Source organism: Aythya ferina, assembly GCF_964211825.1.
Source record: "Aythya ferina genome assembly, chromosome: 4".
Taxonomy (NCBI): domain Eukaryota; kingdom Metazoa; phylum Chordata; class Aves; order Anseriformes; family Anatidae; genus Aythya; species Aythya ferina.
Genome location: NC_140300.1, coordinates 73,485,245 through 73,508,612, shown reverse-complemented (window position 1 = coordinate 73,508,612; position 23,368 = coordinate 73,485,245). Strand labels below are relative to the sequence as shown.

General features: G+C 37.8%; 1 protein-coding gene across 7 annotated transcripts in view; it reads right to left on the bottom strand.

The window, feature by feature from the left end:
• Positions 1 to 534: 534 nt before the first annotated feature.
• Positions 535 to 23,368, bottom strand: part of LOC311435831 (uncharacterized protein) — a 235,908-nt gene continuing 213,074 nt past the window's right edge. For 6 of the 7 annotated variants that reach the window (XM_084517263.1, XM_084517264.1, XM_084517260.1 and 3 more), the window contains 2 exons: positions 11,570 to 11,658; positions 10,194 to 10,330 (listed from right to left, as the gene is read on the bottom strand). In XM_084517263.1, coding sequence (XP_084373389.1) covers positions 10,205 to 10,330; positions 11,570 to 11,658 — 215 coding nt within the window. In that variant the 3' untranslated portion in view covers positions 10,194 to 10,204. Of the gene's footprint in view, positions 697 to 1,629; positions 2,068 to 2,500; positions 2,546 to 6,988; positions 7,047 to 10,193; positions 10,331 to 11,569; positions 11,659 to 23,368 lie in introns of those variants that run through there. The other variant, XM_084517259.1, reaches the window with a different exon arrangement.

The window sequence follows — 23,368 nt, the reverse complement described above, 5'->3', positions numbered from 1 at the left end:
AATTGTGTCTAAAACTTTGTTTTTATTTTCTGTTTAATGATAAGTAAGGATTTTGTTTAAACATATTTTGGAAATGGTTTCAAGCTCTTGAAACCATTAACATAATTTACCATGTAAATTGCTACTTAGATACTTTGGTGCAAGAAAGTTACTTATCTAATGCAGTGCAACAAGTCCAAAAGGGCTATTAATTTATGTGATATAAATAATTAGCATTACTTACTGTTTAAAGAATGGTAAACCTCTATAAAGAAAGCTTTTCTCCCAAGCTTCAAGTTATATAGAGATTTTTACATACCAATCCATAATAGCAAGTTACCAGGTAACTTAAATGGGCCCCGTAAGTAAAAAATGCCTGGGAGAAATGATGAGCCAACAAAACATCCTTCTTCAATACTTTTCTGCTATAAAGAATTTGACTAAAGCAGAAGAGAGGATTGCTTCCCAGGAATCCCTGAATGGCAGTGCAATGCTTAAGAGCTATCATCAGACATACATTCAAACAAAGCATAAACATTTTAAACCTGCCTCTGTGGCAAAAAGGGTCCTCTGGCGCCATGAAAGTTACTTCTGGTCATGGACCATAATTCTGAGCTCAGCAGTGTTTGCATATATATCTCCATCTGGGACAGCAGCAGTAAAAGCATGAAGGTTTCTGGTTTCCGTATGACATTTCTGGCATGGATGGATTTTACTCTGCATTGGAGGATTAGGATTAGAGTGCAGACGTAATAAAGTTTCATGTCTTCTTTCCCAACCTGGGCTCTTCTTATTAGAATCACATGGAGACATAAACTGATTGTAAAAATAGTAAGTCTGTTATTATTTAGGTTATATTTATTATTCGTACATGGGATATGTTGTGAGAACAATAAATTCTAAGCGTGTACCAACAAAGTGATATTAATAAATCAATCACCCATACTAAGTTTCCCGTACATAAGAATTGCTTAAGCAAACAACAGACTTTAAAAAAAAGCTTTAGATTGGCTTCCACTATTCATACAGTACATCAAAACCTGGCATATAAGATGAAGACTTTTCTACAATAGTGCTGTCAAGGTAGGTATGCATAAAAGGCAGAGGCACACACAGCAAGAAAAGATGGCCATCAAACCGACAGTTGATGAGAATCCTGATGAGAATTAAATCTGGGGAGGTGAAAGAGTGAAGCAAAGACCACAGCTTAAAACATCAGGAAGAATATTATCTTCTGGGTTAAGACATAGCTTGAGTGAGAGGACCTTGAGATAAGCTGGATGGAGTGAGTAAACCTGACTGATAGATGGGAGTGTGTCTTGCCTGTAGCAACTGAAATAGGAGGTAGTGGCATAACATAAACTGTTGTGATTTTTGTACCAGAGCTGATGACAAAATATTTAAGAGGAAATGGCAAGAGGAAACAACCCAAGATCTTAGCCTGAGAAGAAGAAAACAGATCTGGTGCAATGATGCAGAGGTGTTAGCTTGCTTAAATCAAGTTGTCACTCAAAAGACAGAAATAAAGACAAGAATAAGGTCTTCTGGGATCTGGGAGGTGCAAATATGCACTGACTGCAACCACAAGTACTACAACAGAAAAATTGACTCAGCAGCCCTGATTCAAAACAGGATAACTGACATCAGTACCACAAGGAGCAAGCCTTTGGAGCACTTTTCCTCACTTTAACTGGCTTCTGTGATGGTGATTTCTCTCTGTTCTTCTGCAATGATATTTTCTCCCAGAACTTTTTTCTGGGTTCTAGCAGCACCACTGAAACACATAAAATAAGACTGTCTAGCCAAATCATACCACATAACTAGCTGTCCAGCCCCTGTTCCCTCAGGAGGTATTAATTTCAGGCACATGGCACAACAGGTTAACACAGGTTCACCTCTGTGTTTTCTGATCAGTAGGTCTCAGAGATCCATCCTATGCCACAGGTCCTGCATCAAGCCCAGCCCAGCCCTGGAAGCCCAGAGCAGAGCAAAGCTCCTCCCAGCACTGCCTTTGATGGAGCAGCTGCAACAGCCAGAATCGGCTCCTGATCCATTCTCTTCTTTTCCAAGCTCAGGATTGGTGCATCCCTAAGAGTAGAAAATTGGGGAACAGGGTAGGAAACCTGAGTGGATGAGCAAGGAGCTCATTGAAAAGATCAAAAGGAAGAGGAAGGTCTATGTGATGTGAAAAAAGGCTGCCCAGGGAGGTTGTGGAGTCTCCTTCTCTGGAGATATTCAAGGCCCATGTGGATGCCTACCTGGGCTGCCTGCTCTAAGGAACCTGCTTTGGCAGGGGAGTTGGACCCGATGATCTTTCAAGGTTCCTTCCAACCCCTACAATTCTGTGATTCTTCCAGGGCCTAAAACTTTTTCCAGTCCATAATTTCAAGCTTTCAAACTTTTGCTACCATACAGATACTTCTGGACGCTTGTCAAGTCTTTCTGTGAGTTTGCATGGAGTCAAATTACTCTAAATAACTCTCTCACTTTTGTCAAAACGCTGTGCAAATCCTCACCTCACCTTTGGAAACATCCTTCCGTTCAGGATGACCATTCCTCAAAGGACCTAGAAAGAATGAAAACAAAATAATAATTCCATATTGTGATTTGGCAGCTATTTTGTACTTTAATATGGGAACACTGGCACCACATCTTCCATAGTGCTTGCATAATGTTCATTTAAGCATATGTGTGAGAAAGCTGGTGTATAAAACATTAGGTTAACATTTGGCATCTGAAACAGTGTTGCAGAAATTAATAGCTCTAGCTGGCAGATAACACTCATATTGACCACTGACCTATTGAACTGTTATATTTAGAAAGATCATTTAAAGGAAAATCTCATAGGCTATTGAATTTGAAGCTATTCCAGCTACTCTGCAAGTTTTTTTTTGTTTGTTTTTTTTTTTTTTTTTTTTTTTTTTTTTTTTTTTTTTTTCTCCCTTTCTTTCCCCTGCAGTGGAATTCTCCAAGGCAAATGGAGTAAAATATTTTGCTGGAGGGGATACTTTACTTTCAAGATTTATTCCTTTGCACCACAAATATATCAAGGAAAAAAAAATCAAAGAATACAAAAAAAATGTTGAAAGAATTTGAAAGTTTATTTTCAATCTCTGTATGAGAGTTTGACAGTCAAGCAGGGATTGTTTGTTTTATTGTGTGAGGGGGGGTAATTTTTATATTAGGCAGCTACGATCAAATTGAAATAACTCACATTTTATTTTAACATCAGTGGTTTCCCCTTTGATGCCATGTCAGGGGAAGAGATTGTCTTTCCTACTTATCTCAGACATCTGCTACAGAGGAATTGTCTGTTAATTATCTTGACAGATATAACCTGCGAGCTTGTTTTGATGAGCTGTGATCTATACGATGTAAAATATATCAAAGCATTATGTACACAAGCCTATTTAGCATGCTAGCAGCATGTATTTAGACATGCTAGGTCTCTGCGTTTGTCCTACCACTAGTTTGTATGTTGATCTAATGCTTCCCTTCCTATATGGAATATGATGGACAGACCACCACACACACACCCTATTACCACCTGCCTTTCACCAAGGGTAGAAATACATGTATGTATTAGACTATTTAATAAAATCTGTACAATCCAAACCTGAGGGAATATTTTGCTGGTCATTTCCCCTCATACATTCTCCCTCCTTTATTCTTTTCTTATAGCATTGCACACGACTTTTTTGCCCTTATCAAATGTTCATACTGAAAACAAACAAATATGCCTTATCATTAAAGAGTTTCTCACCAGGAAGTAAAAGAAAGATGTGCTCCTATATGATTTGCTTACATATTCTGCAGATTGTAGATAGTATAGCTTTACATTTATTGAAATTGTCTTTTCCCCTGAGTTCTAAGAAAATGTGCCTAAAGCTATTATCGCATCTATCGACTCTGTGGGATTTAACGGACGTGGCTTCTGCTCCCAAGTGGTTGGAAAATGACCTCTATGAAGCAAAGTTCAAGCAGAGTGAAAGCTCTGAGACTGAGATTAGAGACCTGTCAGTTGCCTGGTAGGATAAAAGTGTAAAATTATATGTGACGCTCAGTTCAGTCACATCAAACAGCTCAGAAATGTTTACTGAATGAACTACACAGTCGCTAATTACACTTTCCCCTTAAGTATTCACATTATCATGGGCAACAAATACCCAGAGAATATGGAAAGGGAAAGCTTCTAATAAGTATGCAACAATTACAGCAGGCATGGTTTTGCACCTTAATTTTCTTACCATGATTATTTATAGCAAAGAGGCAAATTCGGCCTGTCATCGCATACAGTATTTCCTTATCTCTGTTTCAGGTCTTCTGAGAAAAACATTTGATAAATTTCAAATCAAAACAGCAACAGGAGCATATCTGCTTACACAAAAATAAACACAGCCTTCCTCACAACACGGTACAAAACATTTCCTTAACCTAGTGACCTTTAGTGACCAAGCTGGTCAGTCTGGCCAGGTATATTATATCTAATGGTTACATGCAGTTAAAAACTTGGTGAATCAAAGTGTGTTGAAATTTCTCTTCCACTGTTTTTCTAGAGGAAGGAACTAAACCTGGTATACCTTAGATATGTTGCAAATCTGCTTTCTCTTGATATGCAGTCATTCCAAATTTTGAAATGTAATACAGAAGTCTGACAATGAAAAGTCCATAGGCATAGACCATACTCTACAATATTGCTCACAAAAACTTTTGGCCATCAACATGATCCTGAGAGCAAAAGCAAGATGCAGGGGCCGAGGGCCTTCTGAGATGAGCTTTGTGGGCCATTGGGTGCAAAGAGATATTTCAAGCAAGAAGAGAAGAAAAGGCCAGGGGAGGCCCTGCTGCTGGTGTCCATGCACTAGAAAACGTTCTCCACTCCATCTGCTTCCAAGCTTACTTACTCTAGGTTGAAGGACCAAGATCATTAATCAACCCACAGAGAAAGAAAGCTGGGATGATCCACTTCTTCAGGCATATTGGCAACAAAGCACTGAAGCATGCAGTGATACAGAGAAACTGCTCAGCCTGCTGCCATTTGCACACTGCAGGTGGAAAACTTCTGGCTCCTTTTTTTTTGTTTTTGTTATTTGATTTTATTTTTTAGTTTGTTTCTTTGGTTTGTTTGTTTGTTTTTCTTTCTTTATTTCTTTGAAAATTCATTTTACATGATGGGAATCTTATTTTTTTTTCCCCTCAGTGTTTTCTTGGAGTTGTGCTATGGCTATGAAATGAAGAATCGATTTGTTTGATGGGATAATTAGAACAGGTAAAAGCTGATACATTATAAAACTCACAGTTACACTAAACTGTTGACCCACTCTGGAAGAAACCATTGTTTTGTCATTTAAATATTTCTACTGTCAACTCTAGTACAGTTTAGATAAACTGTTTTACATTGTCAAGTGTAGTCAATGAATTATTTCAGTTATTGAACAAACATAGCTTTATCTGTCTCTTTTAAGTGTACCTTTGAATTCTTTATTCTTGCATTTTTTCACAGATAAAAATTAGCTTTTTCTTGATCTTTGTTAATTCCAAATTCTGTACCATCATAAAAAGCCTAATCAACAAACACAGAATCTTAATCTTCTACAATATATTCAATAAATTGTTAGTAAAAAAAAATATATTTTTTTTGTCTCCACTTTCACATGATCTCTAAAACATGTGCTTAATTAAAATTGATCTCTCTTACTTGAAATCTTTACAGAGTGACTTAGAGAAACATGGCCTCAAACACAGTTATTTGAATTTACATTAGCAGAAGATCTAAGCAATAATATGTAATTACTGTTACATAGTGTCATTTACACTTAATGCTACTGTCTCAAGAATTTTAATCATGACAAAGCATATACAGTGTTTCCCATTGAGTTTTATAGACTAATTGATTAAAACCTCAAAAATATATAAACAAGTGTGCCTGGCACTGTGATCAGTAAACACAGCACTTCTTTTTTTAACTTTTTTTTTTTTTTTCTCATTAAAAATATTCTGGAGTGAGGGGAGTCTGGTGCCTGAGGTCTGGGGTCTGATTCACAGTTATAGGTCACAAAGGGGAAATCCCACAGTATTTTTTCCTGCTAGCTGAATTAGCCAGACTGGGAAATTTGGAGAATTAACCCAAGATGGCAGTGGTGGGGGCATCTCTGTGATATTCTGCTGTTTATGGCTGCACATTTTAAGGCTCCATAATCATCCTTGAGAAACCTAGAAAACACATGAAAAAAAATAATCTTTCCTTTTAATTTCTACCTGTGTTTGACTAAATAAGCAGTAGCCTCATGGATTTGCTATCTTTCCTAATCTCTTCTGAAATGCCTAATTTATGTTTGGCCAATTACCAAACTATGTTATTTATTTGTCTGTTTCATTGTTACAGGTGTTCATTCTACCAGGAAAATCCAGAAATGGGTGCCAGAGAAACTAAAGCTGTACTGCAGCCAAAGCAGGTTAAGATTGCAAGGCTATGTTCCAAGACATTCAAGTAGCTCAGAGAAGTTTGCTTCTGTGGAAAAATAATTGTAAATACATGGAAATAAAAGGAGTTCCTGTTCCACAGTGCTTTGCCAGGAGAGAAAATCCAACAGTTCTATGTTTATCTAAATTTTTACCTCTGTTGTCTCACATAGTTTGAAAGCAGACAGCTCAAAGACAGACTGAAAGGAGTATTTCAGCCCAGGTGACTTCACAGAAATCCCCAGGAGCAGAAACAAATCCATGCTCTTGAGTGGTTGATATATCAAAAATATCTCAAGTCTCCCTCATGTGTGATCTGTTAATGGTAGAATTTTAATACAAAACCTGATCAAATTTGATGAGGAGTGGGAACAGGATAGGAAGGAAAACTGGTTTACTAAAACAGCTTGGAAATCATGATGAAATAAAACGTGTTTAAAATGATGCACATATTCCATGACCAAAAACCGATGTGGAAAGAAGCATTTTTAGAGCAGAAGTAGATTTTCTTCAAACTTTGCCATTCATGGATAATTTGCAGACCTACCTCTGCTCAGAGTTTATTTACACAGTCCCAAATCTCTTCACAACTCTCTTATTCTTGGCTGTAAAGGAAAAAGAAAAAAAAAAAAAAGAGCACAACATACTCTATAATTTGGAAATGAATATCCAAATCTTCCCCTCTCACATTCCTTTTTTATTCTCCTCCCAGTATTCAGAGGCAACAAAGAGCAGTAGCAACAAAGCCCAGCTTGTCACACTCCTGCAAAATCACAGAGTGATGGCAAGTGCCAGAGATACTGAGGGAGCTCAGCAGTAGAGGATGCCTGAGTAGGTGTTGACAGGAATACTTGTTAAGTGCAAATTTTCTGTGGTAGGGGTGCTAATGTATCAGATAACATGACGTAAGGTAGATAGTCTTGAACTGGGTCCCGAAAAATGAGGCTGAGCTTTTCCTATTGGACTTTCATAACTCCTGTCCTCTGTAACAACAGTTGCAAGAAAGATATTTTCAATAGAGAAGAGAAGAGGAGAGGAGAGGAGAGGAGAGGAGAGGAGAGGAGAGGAGAGGAGAGGAGAGGAGAGGAGAGGAGAGGAGAGGAGAGGAGAGGAGAGGAGAGGAGAGGAGAGGAGAGGAGAGGAGAGGAGAGGAGAGGAGAGGAGAGGAGAGGAGAGGAGAGGAGAGGAGAGGAGAGGAGAGGAGAGGAGAGGAGAGGAAAAGAAAAGAAAGGAAAAGAAAGGAAAGGAAAAGAAAAGAAAGGAAAAGAAAGGAAAAGAAAGGAAAAGAAAGGAAAAGAAAAGAAAGGAAAAGAAAAGAAAGGAAAGGAAAAGAAAGGAAAGGAAAGGAAAGGAAAGGAAAGGAAAGGAAAGGAAAGGAAAGGAAAGGAAAGGAAAGGAAAGGAAAGGAAAGGAAAGGAAAGGAAAGGAAAGGAAAGGAAAGGAAAGGAAAGGAAAGGAAAGGAAAGGAAAGGAAAGGAAAGGAAAGGAAAGGAAAGGAAAGGAAAGGAAAGGAAAGGAAAGGAAAGGAAAGGAAAGGAAAAGAAAGGAAAGGAAAAGAAAGGAAAGGAAAAGAAAGGAAAGGAAAGGAAAAGAAAGGAAAAGAAAAGAAAGGAAAAGAAAGGAAAAGAAAAGAAAGGAAAAGAAAAGAAAAGAAAAGAAAAGAAAAGAAAAGAAAAGAAAAGAAAAGAAAAGAAAAGAAAAGAAAAGAAAAGAAAAGAAAAGAAAAGAAAAGAAAAGAAAAGAAAAGAAAAGAAAAGAAAAGGAAAGAAAAGAAAAGAAAAGAAAAGAAGTGGAAAGTCAATTTAAAAGGCAGAAAGTGCTTTCAGATGTTTCAAACTTTTGTTTCATTTTTTTTTCTATAGAAATGATTTTCAAAAAATAAAGACTTGAAGGATATGCCCTGCGCTTGACTTCCTGTGGGCTAGGAATGGGATAAATCATGTCTTTGCTTGTAAAAGGTGATCTTTCCTCCCTCGCAGTGGTATCAGCATCTGCAGGTCTATATCCACAGGGAACAATTAATTTTTTCCCAAACAAGTTTGTTCATTAGAGTATCTGACTACCACTTTATTTATTTCCAATAGATGGTGCCCTCTTTTTGCAGCAGATGTTGAAATCGAAAATAAGTTCTTGAAAATATGCCGTTGTGATTTGGGAATGTCAGGCTGGAACCAGCAAGAAACCCAGGCTCTCCCTCTGGTACTAAGGGGCAAGTTTTAACTAGCTAATTGACGTCCTGGAGAAGATGGATAACAAATATTGCCTTTGTGTAAAATGTGAATTACACACTGACAACAAAAACAAGTAAAAGCCCCTTCTCTTCACAGATGCTCAACTCTTAACTCTTCCCTTCTGCTAGCACCATGTTCCTTCACCTGTATTGCTCTTCTGGCCCAGCCAGGGACTCAACATCCAAAGAAAATATCAATTTGCAATGCCTTCTACTCTCTCTTTCTCTCACTTTTCTCATCAAGAAATCAGTTTTAACATTATTTCTCCATTACAAAAATACTTTACAAAACATTTTCCTGCAAAATTCAGCTTTAGTAATCCCTGCTCCCACACCTGATACCTCCAGATGGCCAGGTGGATTGCCTGTACCATTAGGAGAGTGGGCACAGCAACCTCGCGGCTTCCCTCATCACGATGATGTTGAGCCAGTCCTCCAGGCAATTTAACAGCTTTCCCCGCCACAATAAACCACTTTATAGCACTCTTGCCCGCTTCAAATTGACCTGCAGGGCACATTTCAGTAGCAGCTTAATTCACTTTCTCCCTTCCCTTGAGCTGAAAACAGTAGGGCATTAGCTGCTGTATAATGTGACGTCTATGTCTTTTCTCTCCTATTATCTAGAGTAAGTAAATCATAAAAACTGCAGTATAGTTGTGTGTTGATTTAAATGAAGAAATATGGTTCAATGTTAAAATAATTCCTTTAATTTATATATAGCAAAGCTTCATGCAACATATTATTTCAATGACATTCCAAATCAAGATGTGCAAGCTTGAGAAATTATTTGATTAACTTCTGTATTGTAAAACATCTTCTCATGGCAAGTACTTAAGCCTGTAAGAGCTGCCAAGTTCAAACCACTGTGGCTCATGCTATAAGTCTTTCTGCAGCCCTTTGGGCCACTCTGTAACAAAAGCTACCATTTTGCTGTCACTGTCACTTCACACATTCAGTCTCTAAAGCTCTGTTTGTTGTTTCATTCTGTTCTATGTCTCCCTTAGGAACTTCTTCATTTTAATATAAATAGAGCGCTTCATCATGCAGTGCCAAAGACTGTGGAAGGTACAACTCTCAATATTACCAAAGACGATGCATACAGATGGATTTGGCAGCAGGTTGCAAACACAAGGTCTTCCTGAAAAGGGATAAACTTCCTAACCCAAACGTATGGAAAGGAAGAGCACGGAATTATTAAAGGAAAGGGAAAATGAACACCTCCCTCTGCTAACCATTGGTTCAATCATTATTCACAAACTTCTCAGACAGCAAATAATTATGGCCTTTTATCATACATCAAAAATACATCATAAAGTATGCATTTATTTAAAGTTTATTTTTAATAGAATTTTTCTTTTAACATTTTGAAACTAATTGTCTTTCTGATGATTTTTTTTTAAAATCCCATAATATTTCTAAGTAAAAAGTTTGTATTCATTTTAGAAAAATGTGTTTCAGAAAAACATTGTTTTTGTTTATTTTAATTGTTTTTAATGTTGTTTAAAACTTTGTATACTTTTAAATTTTGCCTTTTTATTCCTGACTATTCATATGATAATAGGATATATGATATAATAATATTAAATCAGGAGGAGTAGGGTAGGACAGTATGATGGGATCAAGGATGCCCAGGCAGAAACATGAACCCTGATGTATTAGCTGTTAAGGAAACACAAAAGAGAAAAATATTTTCTAACATGTTTGTAGCAAATAGCAAGTAAGTAGTAGTTGTAGCTGTAGCAATAATAATAATGTGCCACAACCACTGCTTATAACTCCAGAACACAGTAGCTGTGATATCTTACATTCTGGTTACCTAATACTAAGTACCAGGATAATTTTTTTATATTTTTAGAAGAAAGTGACTTCTGTTTTTATGGTAATCAACAAAAGTGACACTTGACATGTTTCAGAAGAGATGAATAAAACCAGGGGTTATTTTAATTCTGCAGTTTTACCTCTCACATGCTGGTGTCTAATCCCAGTACCACTCACAGGCTGGATCTAATTCCATTTAGCATGTGGTAACACAAAGGGATCAAATAAAATTCTGGTTTTGTACTTCCAGTAGTTTCTAATGGCTTATTCACATTTAAATAATCTTCTTGTCCATAACCTTTGGGCTTTCACCTCTTACTTGGACAATATGACTGCATCTATCAGATCCATATGGAAATGTTTGGGGGACCGTAACAACTCATGCTTGCATATTTAATGTGGTCGTGCCACTTTGAAAGCTTACTGCATGACAGTTCTTAGCATTTCTCTTTCCTTGTGTGCACTCTGCAATGAATAAACAGGTTGCTACATATGTTTACCACACTTTTCAAGTACTACGTGTGCACAAACATCCCAAGCCATTTGGAAATTGCTAATATCCAGTTACAAATTCACAAGTGGCAAATATGCAACCATGAAATTCAGTAGTTATAAAGCAGAACATTTGTACACTGTAAATTCCTGTACATTTCTTAGGTTGCATGATGAGGAGCAGCAGGTGACTTTATCCAGTTTTATGTGCACTTTACCTTTCTCAAACACCCCTCCCGCTTCCTTCCTTCCTTCCTTCCTACCAACACTGCTGAAGTGTGCTGCTTTGCTTGTTCACTTTAATGCTAAAACCCATCAAGATGAAAAAATCATTTCAGAAAATTCAGTAGGACCAAAGCCGATGCAGACTTTCATCTGGGTAGGTATATTTGTACGGTTATGTATGTGCTCACGTACGCAGATGAGAGTGAGCACAGACAGAAGATGGGAGTCACGTTACAGCATTTAATGGGCATATGGCTCTTACCCTTTCTGCCATCCAAAAAAAAAATCACACACAAAGATCAGACCAGAGGCAGGCCTCCTGAACCTCAAAGCAGTGCACCATCAGCCACAAAGACTTCTTACCCAGGCACCTTCCATCTGACGGACAGGTCTGCAAAATGGGCGTTTCTGCTGCCACACATTGTGGCTGGTGGTAAACATAGTATGGAAATCTGTGGAATAAAACAAGCAGCAAATATATTTAGTTATTTTTGAAAGTCATGGAAGTGCTCTTAAATGCACATAAGGGCTTTTACAGTAGAAGTAACTTAATTGGTATATTAGCCCTAAGTTCTCTTTGCTGTTTGTTGTAGCTACAAATTCCAGCTTTTTTTTTTTTTTTTTTTTTTTTTTTTTTTTTTTTTAACAAACAATTAAATGTTAGAGAAGAGTTATTATAGAAGTTCATATTGGGTAAATGCATAGTCTTGAAAAATGTACAAGCACAAAAAGGAAGAATGAGGCTACTCTCTAAAGCCTTTTTATACATTTCTAACATAGTGATCTGCTCCCAAATTACATTTAAAAGCTGCGTAGTTTATATGCTAATCGCCTCTCAAATACATATCTTAGAAAATACTTGTTTGATACCTGTAAGACACCCTTTCCCAGGGCCTATAAGACATACAACTATTTGATAATTATTCTCAAATACACTGTATGCTACTCCATAAGTAGCCCAGTGCATGGTTCAGCCACTCCTCTCATGTGGTAAGGTAATATTGGTGAATAGAGGGATAGAGTCTACTTCATAACTATAAAAGACAGCCTTACAGTAAGACATAACTGAGGGTTGGTATTTAATCATCTTATTCTATAATTGATTCCTCCTGATGAGGTAGAGCAGTGGAAACAAACGTATTTACTCATAAGGCAAAGAATAGTGGAAAACTTTAGATAATGGTGGTCAAATTCTGCCTTCACACAAAGCATTGCAAATTAATTGGTGGCAGAACTTACTTCAGGAGTTTGTGAAAAGTCCTTTCTTATACATTTTTTGGCATATAAGTAATATGCGGTACTTCAGTGCAGGAATAGTCTTGCAACTCATATCTCCACTCTCTGCTTGGAGGTTTTCACCTCACCTGTGTCAAAACATCATAATCTTACAGCTGCTAATTGCAGCAGAGTGGCGCCTTGAGTTATTTTTGTGGTCAGCAAGAGATGGCATGTGACATTACATGTTATAGTAACCCTCAATGAGGCCTTTCTGTTATAAAGATTTTAATGCAGAAAGAAGAGGGGGTGGAATCTCCCAGCATCACTTTAATCTGTAAGCACAATTTTCTTAATCATTATGTGAAACTAAGATAATTTGATTATTTATCAGATTTATTGCTTTAATACTAATGCACAGTGCTGTAAACACATTAACTGGCTAATCTTTTTTATGGCAGTTTGTCAAGATAAAGATTACATTAGCTCAGATCCAACTATACTTGGGTTTTGCCCAAGCAGAAACTGCACGATCGATTGCACGAATTTAACACGATGAGTCATTACCATCATATTAAAACCTACCTTTTTGTTTACATATTAGGTGATATCCTGAAACATATATTTAGTAACTGTCTTATTGCCATTGGCAAGAATTTTGCTGAGTAAGAACCTTGTAGGGACTCCAGATTTTGGCTTGCTCCACCTCTAAAACTTCTACAAACCAGATGTATTCTGAGAATACAAACAACTGAATTTTTTAGAAGAGCATTTTCTAATCTCTAACAGTTTTTAACAGCCTACGAATAGGCACATGCTCTTTCAGCCGAGAATGTGTATCAGGTTTCCTGGAAACCATCCCACTAGGGCACGACTATAGCTCCAATATAAGCAGTGAAGCACTTAAAAAGGGGCTAATTAGCTATTTGCTGTACTTGACAGATAAAAGATGTATGCAAGCACAGAGAAAAGACTGCAAATATAGATATCCCTGATTATGTTATTGTCCAACATTTTAATTAATTTCTTAGGCCATCCTTGTGTAATGTAAAAGGGTTTTAAAAGATATGATAGTAACAAGGCTGTGGTGTTTCTTTAACTAATCACCATCACTGCAGGGTGCTGGAAATTTTAGAGCACGTTTTATATACTCAGTTCATTGGAGAATTACTTTTACTTCTACTGGCCTTCATTTTTCCTTTATTTGCAGAACGACAATGAGAAAGGTGTGATTTGATTCAGCTAGAGTACTGCCCAGAAGCCACGACGGATGCCATTTTGGCATGTAACTCATCCTCAGAGGAGACAGACTGGCTGGTAACTACAAATAGGGGCAGATAATAAAACCCTTAGGCTCCGTCTGCAACTCATTCACTGGGTGAGGAAGTAATGCAGCTTCTCCAAGACTCATTTTAGCTACCTATAAAATTGGGGAATCATCTGTGGCTTGTGTGTGCTGTGTGACTTTACTCCCTGTTACCCTCCCAGTTCCCTGAAAGCCTCAGATGAAATTTCCTAACATATTTTTGCCCCTAATTTTAGCCATAGTAAAGTTGTGTATAATGCAAGGCCAACATAATAAATAAGTTAACCAACCCTTATGAAACAAAACCATTTTGGACGAGGACTGTGATTCCAGCAGAAAATTGAGGGTTACTTAAAGGGGTAACTTTAGGGTAGCTTACTGACATGGTTTCACAATAAACAATGATGTGCAGTCACCTTCGGTGTAAATCATGTTGGTTTGTTTCTACCAATGTTTTGGGAAGGAAGGATTTGGCCCACATCACCTCAAAATAATGAGGTATGCAGTTAAGCAGACAGATACCAACACAGTAAATAGCAGGACAAAAAACAGCAGTGTTTTAAGCTTTGTTAATAGCGAGGGGCCAGGTACATTAAAGTAGCAGACAATTTGTTTGATAAGCAATTGATATCTGACAGGCCAGTGACAGCCTTGCTGTCAGGAGATCACTGTTCCAGTCTCAGTATGTGACTTTAAAAACTTCACTAGGGGAAAAATTACAGTCAGGCAAGCGGCAGCAAGGCATAGCCTAAGGCGCTATCTGCCAATAACTAAGTCCTAGGGAAAACTGATTTGTGGCTTCTGATCACATGAACCTATAGCCTTCACTATTGACTAATTGTGGTTCATCTGGATGTAGATCTATCTTGGCTAACAAGAAAGCACTAGAGGTCTTCATTTAGCCATTGAGTTAAGTCTCTGGAGACATGTGTGCAGCTGTCTTTACCTTCTTACCAATCAACACATCAAAAGCTGCAGAATATATTTCCACTTTCAGAAATGCAAACTGCAAGTGAGATAAAGTTGCCAAACTAGACTTGAAAAAGAGTGAATGATTATGACTCTACTCCAAATACAAAAGATAAATCATTTATGACCATGCAGAACTTTGCTATATATATAAATTTAGAACAGATACAATGGACTCAATTTATCTGCTGGACAGCCATATCATTTTAATGTAACTATAAAGGATTAAAACAATTTTAGGTGGTTGGTTTTTTGTTTTTTTTTTTTTTTGTTTTTTTTTTTTTGTTTTTTTTTTTTTTTTTTTCCCTGCAAAAAATCAAACAGGAGAGAGCACCAGCAGACCAGGTGAATGCATATTCTCTTGCACAATATAACTATTGAATGATGTCAGTTTGATTTATTTCTATGAGGATGGTATAGTTAAAAATAGTATACTTGGTGCCCTGGAAATCAGCCGTCAATTACTATGTAAAGCATCATACCTAGTCCTAACAATAAGAACAAATTGAATAAACAAACAAAAAAATAAATAAATAAAATTTAAACACTACTGAAAAATTATTTGAAGCTAAAGCTACAGAAGAGACAGGGTCAGCAAATTTGACTTAAATCACTTTCTTGTCTTCTGCTCAGGTTAGCAATTCATTCAAAGAATGGTAGTACTGGCAAGATACAGAGCATCCCCAGTGAAGGAGCGGAGCTCCCTCACACTCCATCAATTCTATCAGAGTTTAAAAGTCCACAGCAATTTTAGGACTCAATTATACTTTGACTTAAAGTCCAGATTTAGGTCGCATTGGAACTAATAAGCAAACAATTTGCTTCAGTCCCAAATGAATAAGAATTTTGCGATGACCATCAATCAAGGCAGGATCAGCCAGAGCTGGATCTGACTCACAGCCTCACAGTATGAGGCATACCCAAACCATGACTGCCTTTTCTTGTTTGTACTGTTTCAGTAAGTCAGGAGAAAAGTTTTTCTTCTGAGACTTCTCTTTTCATCCAGTCCAGATGAAAGTACAAGGAGACTCACAGCCCTTGCAGGATTTCAGTATCTCCACGTCAGCTTGGCTGCAGAGGGGAAATGGCAAGTGTTTTTGCCATTTAAAATTTTGCTCTGTTAAAATGGGTTTGCAGCCTGGCACAAAAGAGCAAATTGAGCATGTAAAACAAAAAGCAATGTAAAGATTCCCTTAGAATGTCAGTTCTGAAGCTAACTTTGTGCATTTTTACTTACATTAATGGACTCCTGTTTCTGGATTGCCTATCTTGACTAAGATCAAAGAAGAAACTAAAACTAGCTGAGGAGTCTGGGACTTAAAATATTAGCAGCAGAGAGGGAGAGACAATTTAGATTTAAAGCCTGTTCTTCAGGGCAGACTGTTCTGTGCAAGTAAAGCAGAACAAGCTTGCAGGAGTGTTTTTAAAGTTCTTAGGGTTTAACAGAATAAATTTCTGCATCTGTCAAAGAATACCTATTACTGCTTATTATTACTACTGATTTTGATCTATCACGAGATGCTTTTTTTTTTTTTTTTTTTTTTTTTTAAGTAACATAAATATCTCACATATATCTCACGTTTCTTTTTGTTGGACTTCCAGTGTGAAGCTTTTGCCCAACAGACTTATGATAAATGACAAAAGGTTCTTGCAGGCAGGACAAGTAGTTCAGCCTGTTCCCAAAGCTGCCACATCCTTCTGGTTACAAGACCCTCTTTTCACGTCGCTTATAGTGTTGCAAAATTAACTCCCAAAGATAACATTTTCCACACCGACATAGTTACTCTGGAAAGTATCTCAAGATCTTTCCTTTCACCTTTGAAATACAGGAATGGCTCTGTACTCAAAGCAGGGATTGCTTGTTATTACTTTCTCAGAAAATGCTTTCAGTTGGCCAAATTGTAAAACATAGGGAGGGGAAAAAAAAAAAATAACAAAAAATCACACCTCAGTACAGGCTTGGTAAAAATAGCTTCCACTTCTAAGAGTTTTTACAAAGTGAAATCTCTGAAGATTTAACCTTACTGAACTCACTCCGACCCCCACAAAGGACAGGATGGATGCAAACACAGTACAAGGGTGACTTGGAAACATTTCCCTTGTTTTCTCTCCCATGTCTGCTCCTCTCCAGGGCAGCTGCCAGGTCCAGTAGCTTAGAGCAGGGCACAGCCAGCACTTCCTATGCAGGTGGGGAGAAGCCACTCGAGCTGAAAGCCGATGTGATGGAAAGCTATGAGGAGGGAAATGTGGGGGTGGTGGAAATAAATGCAGTGGGCATGCAAGTGGAGAGAAGAGAGGAAAGCTGATGAAGATTTCATAAAGAATAGGTTAGAGGAAGGGACGGATGAGTGCTAATAAGAAATTTGGAGCAAAATGTTTCATATTAGGAAACACTAGTTTACCAAGGCAGTCAATTTTTCTGCAGTAATAACATTTTTCCTATTATGTTTTATTCAGGAAAATGTTCTCACCTCCTGAATGGAAATTTTGGAAGAAGAAAAAGGCCAGAGGGAGAGCAGGGAAGGAGAAGAGAAAACTTATCCCAGAATAGCTCAGTGCTTCAGATGTTTGCCTAAGCTCCCTGAGACTCCACTCCAGGGCCTAATTCAGACTTGGACCTGAATCTCAGCCTTCCACTTTCCACAGAAATATCCTGACAGCCAGTGCACTGGTTACTTCAAGGAGACACTTGTTTCAAATGCTTCTACACAAGCTTCATTATAGGTGAATTACTAAAGCTCTAAAATTCATCATTCTTTAATAAGAAAATGCCAACATACAAACTCCCTTCCTTAGTCCAATTCCTGCACCCCACATCCCGCACTGCCTTATTGTTCAGCTTTTAATACCACAGACATGCCTTGTTTTCTCAGGTCTCCCTCTCCTCATTCAGTGTGCAGGACAGAGCTGCTCTTGGAGATGGATCCAAGCTGCAAAGACGACAGCTGTAGTGCCCTTACTTCATCCATCAGTGAAGTTTTCAAGTATGCAGAAAAGGAAGCTGGCAATCACAGATGATAAGAGGTGATCTTGTCTCGTCATCAGAGCAGTTCAGCACCTCACTAAAGAATTAAGATTCTTCTGAAATACATATCTCTGACAGAAAATGTTTCAGAGGAGGTCACTACCTGAGCACCTGACCACAGACCGAAGGTGCCGATCAGCAGAACGCACCACACCTAGGTTTGCTTTGGATGTTTTAAGTACATACTCACATTCTGAAGAAAAAAAGCAAAAACAAGTTCTGGATGAGGAGGTATAGGACTCCTTTGACCCCAGACTGTCAAGCCTTAATAAGAGGTTGTTTCCGTAAGCAGCAGCAGCAGCTGATGAGGGAACTGTTTGCTTACAAAGAACACACAAAACAAGGAGACAAGTTATTGTGCTTTCTGATCTTCAGCCTTCTCAAGTTTCCTGGTACATGTATTGCAGACTGCATAGCTGCTCTGCGAACAAATTGCCTTTCTTCATGTTTGGAATTTGAACTCACTTCGGAAACTACCTAAGCACAGAAACCTGCTCTAAACATAAAAAGATGCTCTTGAAACAGAATCTGTGCAAAGTGTTTTTCCTCCTACCTTTGCAGCAGTTTAAGAATTAGTTGGGTAATACGACACCTTTTCTACTCCCAAGAGTTGTGAATTTTTAAATTTCTAAGATAGTTGTTTTCATAACAATGACAAATACATGCATATGATACAAACCAAAATAATTATTTTTAGATCTATTTACAGAACTTCAAAACTCAGAACATAAAACCTATATAAGGAACATACAGAAATACATTAAGTACACTAAAATGTAAAGCCCAGCTAATTTCACCTTTTTAGAAGGAGATGCCACAATCTTAGTAAAACTTTTCATCAAGGGAGTCTTAAGAAATAGAAAATGCAACTGCAGGCTGACATATACAGATGTCAGCCCTTGGGAGAATACATATGGCAAGGACTGGTGAGCTTCTAAAAATAGGATGCAGCTCTCTAGCTCCAGTGGGTCAGATCTCCTCCACCTTTTCCCAAAGAGCCTTTCAGATGCTGAAATGACTTGAAAATCACCTCAACCAAGGATACAGCAGCCACACGCCTCATCAGGGAACACATGTTATGAGGGACTAATGAGTACAGATGTTGATAGAAATGTCAGCTTGGCTTTCAGTCCCATTTCTCCTGAGCTTGTTCATGAAGCCACATCAGCAAGACCTTCAGGACTCCCTTTTTACATTCTGAAGATGATTCAGGATCAGGCTTTGGTATCAGGCCCAACATCTAGGGCACACAAGGGGTTTTGAATTCAGATGTATGCTCCCAATAACTCCTCCCCTCTCTTTCTTTTGCTAACCCAAGAGCACAGCTGAACAACTCCTCCCAGAGGTATTACCTTATCTTTTCTTTTCATTAATAAAGTGACTCCAACACTTTCAACACAGCAGACTAACCAAAACACAAGAATGATTACTCTAATATGTGCCATGATAGGTAAAACCTGGAGGTGTTACCTCATGTATTGTTCTAGAAAATGAGTGATCCCTACCAACAGTAACCCCAAACCGAAGCCGATTAGCAGGGATTGCCCTGAAGCTCTGTGGTAGGGCACTTCCCTCGCACCTGTGTGATCAGAGGAGCCAGAGGCCACTGGATCACCTTTCTCCATCTGCATCACACACTGCCACTGTTTCTCGGTTAGATACAAGAAATCCAAAGCCTCGAGAAGAAAAAAAAAAAAAAAAACAAACAAACAAACAAAAACGTCCAATGCACAAATACTGCATATTCGACCACTACTAATAATGCTGTTCAGAATGCATTACTGATTTAATGAGAACCACTGCTAAGTGTTGCAACCAAAGAGATTAATTCACAGGCTGGTGTAAGTGTCCTCAAAATCAAACTCAGTATGTGTATGTCACCTACCTCATTCTTATGTGCTTTGCTCCTTTTTCCTTAACTCTGTTTACCAAGAAACATTTCATTCCCCTGCAGGAACAGCTTTCCAATTATTTTCTGGCTCACAGATTAAGTACTATATAATAACAAAAAAGATACCACCTTGTTTGGTGAAGGAGACCTGTCTTACACTTTGCTAACATTATAGACAGATTTCACGGTCATGGGAAAACAAAACACCCCAAATGGAGCGGTTATTAATTCAATAAATCCAGCTGCTCTCAGTGCTCTGGGCAAAAGGCAAAGTTAAAAGCAGCTGCTCATTGACGACATGTGCGACCTGACCAGGGGAAGGTAGCTGTTTTAGCACATCATCCACCACTTTGAAGGCTGACTGCACTCAATTTCTTAGACAATCTACACACCATTTTCAGTTCTGTACCTCCATAATTTATCACAACAATACCTCAAGCATACAGATGGGGGGGAGGGAAATGAAAGCAATTTACAGTATCAAGATGAAAGAAGCTGGACGGCTCGAGAAGACCTACTATGTAAATCATATCCACAACTTGAAGGAATGTCGCCATAATATTCTGGAATTAATTTTTCCAGCATTCCTATACAGGTCACACAAAGGTAAATGTAGTTTCTTCCTCCCCCTACCACCATATCTGGAGTTGTTTATCAATATGTTAAAGAGGAAATTGATTCTACCTCCCCTTTTCTACATGAACAATAGGAACCTTATGTACAAAAACTTCTTATAAAATAACAACAATCAGTAAAGAATTAGTGTTAAATCTATCTATGCATCTTCTCTTCCGATTTTGTAGGCACTTTCTTAAAAACTTACTCTTCATAATACTCAAGATTAAGAAAGGAAAATAATCTTTTCTCACTGGTGGGCAAGATCAGACACAGTATATCCCACTCAGACATATCTCACCAATCACAGCTAACTTTAAAAACAACAAAAAATGCAAGCAAAAATTATGTGTGATCTTCATAAACATTTCTAATACATTTAATATGGAATTTTTAAGTTATTATCGTTAACTTGACTTTAAACACAGACCTTTATTTTCAGGCAGCTTCCTAAATCATAATTGGTAAACACATCTGATTAATCAAAGGTGCATTCTCCAAAATGAAAATGCTAATTTCACTTGATGGGACTATTTGCAGACAACTTTGTACCAACGGTTACTGATTTCTTTTACACACAAGCGTATTTTTCCTGGGTGCAGCATGTGAACCGTTTATCCCAAGGAGAACCAAAAGGCCATGTGCAAATATGTTTACACAGTTTCCCCTCTTTTCTCAATTATCAGTATTATATTTATCTAAGAAATCTCTGAATTTAAGTACATTTATTGTGCCCTTCTCAGCACTTCAACTGCAATATGCTTCTTGGTTTCTCTTTCTCCCAGGATTTACTTTAAAAGGTACAAGCATGTTAACAGATTCAAACAGCTGCTATGGAAAAAAATCATCACGAATGTGTTTCCTTCTTCCTCCTCAATTGTGGATTTAAATCTCAAAATACACTAGGCTGAGTTGCAAGAAGCAGTTGCAGTTACAGGATTAACTCCAGACACCTCCTGCTCTAACAGGCTCGAAGTTGGGGCTTATACCAGTGGAAAGGTGATACAAAAGATATTCATCTCTTGCATTGCACATTCGTGGGTCCTGACATTCTGGGTCAAGCAAACTTTAACGAATTGGAAAACTATTTGAAGTTATATTTAGCTATTTCCAAATATATTCCATGTTTTTCTCTCCTTCCAAGGAATACATTTTTAGATTCAAGGCAGCCAGTTTAAAAGACAGAAGCCTTCTAATAAAAGCCCACAACCTAAGACTGTGTTTCAGCAGAATATGTAGTACATTACTAATATGTGGTTTCATGCAGGAAAGGTAACCCGTTCCCATAAAAAGGGAACAGGGAATTACATATTAATTCTTGAACACATAATCTCCATACCTCCAACCCTGCTTCAACTCAAGTTGTTAGATAACTTGCACAACAGTCATATGCCCACTGCATAGCTAAAAGGTGTTTCTACTGCCATCCTTCATTTAGGCACATGCGTGGACCCCATCACTCCCTATCAAGCGTGTTTCAGACACGGGCTATTCAATTTAACATTACCATTACCTCATCATTCATTTAGCAAAGACATATATCTTAAAACTGTACTTGTAATATGATGACTCCTTGCTGAAATCACCTACTCCTTGTCTGACCCCACCCTAACACAAAAACTGACTTACAGTTACAATTTTATTTTTCTCTTCTAGTTCTGACGTGACACTTGGAGTCTTCAGCTCATTTTCCCAGGGCAGATCCCCTCTGTGAGACCCCAAGAATCCTGCCAACACTTAACTTCTAGCCATCGGGCTACAAGTAATAATACCGTTGTATTTTGGGGACTGATCATCGTATCCAGTTTCATGAAGGCTCCACTGAGATTTGCAGTGAGTGAACAGGCGGATTTAAGGTTCACAAAGTCACAAACAAACATTTTTCACCTTGTCTGGCTAAAAGGTGTTGGCCAGAGTGTGCAGGTTGAACAGGGAGTGTTTTACAGTTCTTGTCTGAACACTAAGCTCTGCTCAGAGAATGTTTCTGGCCTTCTGAAAATCCCAGCCATTCTAGCGTGGCTCTTCCGTCATTCAAACCATGTAAATTTAAAGGGTTTTAAAAGAATTTATGTTAAAAAGCAATTAATAACAATTTACAATGCTGAAACATAATATGGTATCTACCATGTATATTTGGTTCCCAGTGCTAAGTAATAAATATCTGCTAATAGAGTAAGTAGTCCTGCACTAACAAGTACCTGAAGTCAACAGCATTGTTCACAGAAAATTGGACTAATTGATATGAATAAGCATGAAATGTGTTTTTGTTTGTTTGTTTGTTCGTTTCTCTCACTATCCTGTATATTTTGATATTCTCTGTATTGATATGGAAAGAACAGCAGAAAAAGTCTTTGTTGCTAGGAAACTTCACCAGTTCTCAATGAAATTCACAGCAGAGGTGTATGTGTGTAATTTGTATTACAATTACAGTTAAATGATCATGCTGTGAATGTTGTATTCCTGGTGTCTTAGAATAGTTGTCAAACCTTAAAGGAGGCAGAACAACAAGGAACAGGAAAAAAAAAAATAATCATTTGAGCACCCTATGTACTTGCTATGAGAGGAAAAACTCCATTTGCAGATTTTGTTATCAAAAAAGTTTTGCATGTATGTTCAGAGCAGAGAGCTTCTGCTCAGGCAATTTTATAAATTTTGAAATCATTGCTCCACCTCTATAATTTGGAATCCAGTTAGAGGACAAATGCAGCTTGTTATCACAGGAACATTTTTATTTTTTTTTAATTTCTCTAATTACTGTACTTCTTACAAGTACATTCAAAGGGCTGAAAGTCAGCATTGCTTTTATTCCTCTGTTTTATCATCTACTGGGTTACAAGGGTAAGGAAGCCCTGACACTCATACAGTCTTTCACTTTTAAGGGATGCTTCACTTCTAAAGGATCCTTCTAGGGATGAGCAAAGAAAAATAAACATGGCCACATTCAATAGTATATGTGGCACTAACATAAAAAAAAAAATAATCTGCTTTTTCTATAGGGGACTGAATGTTGTGTGGGATCCTGAGCAGATACATATTAGTGTATACATTTGTACTATATAATTACTGATAAATAGCTTCCACTAGCTCAAAACAGCTGATGTGGGCAGTATCATAGCAAATGACAGAGCTTGAATCCTTCGT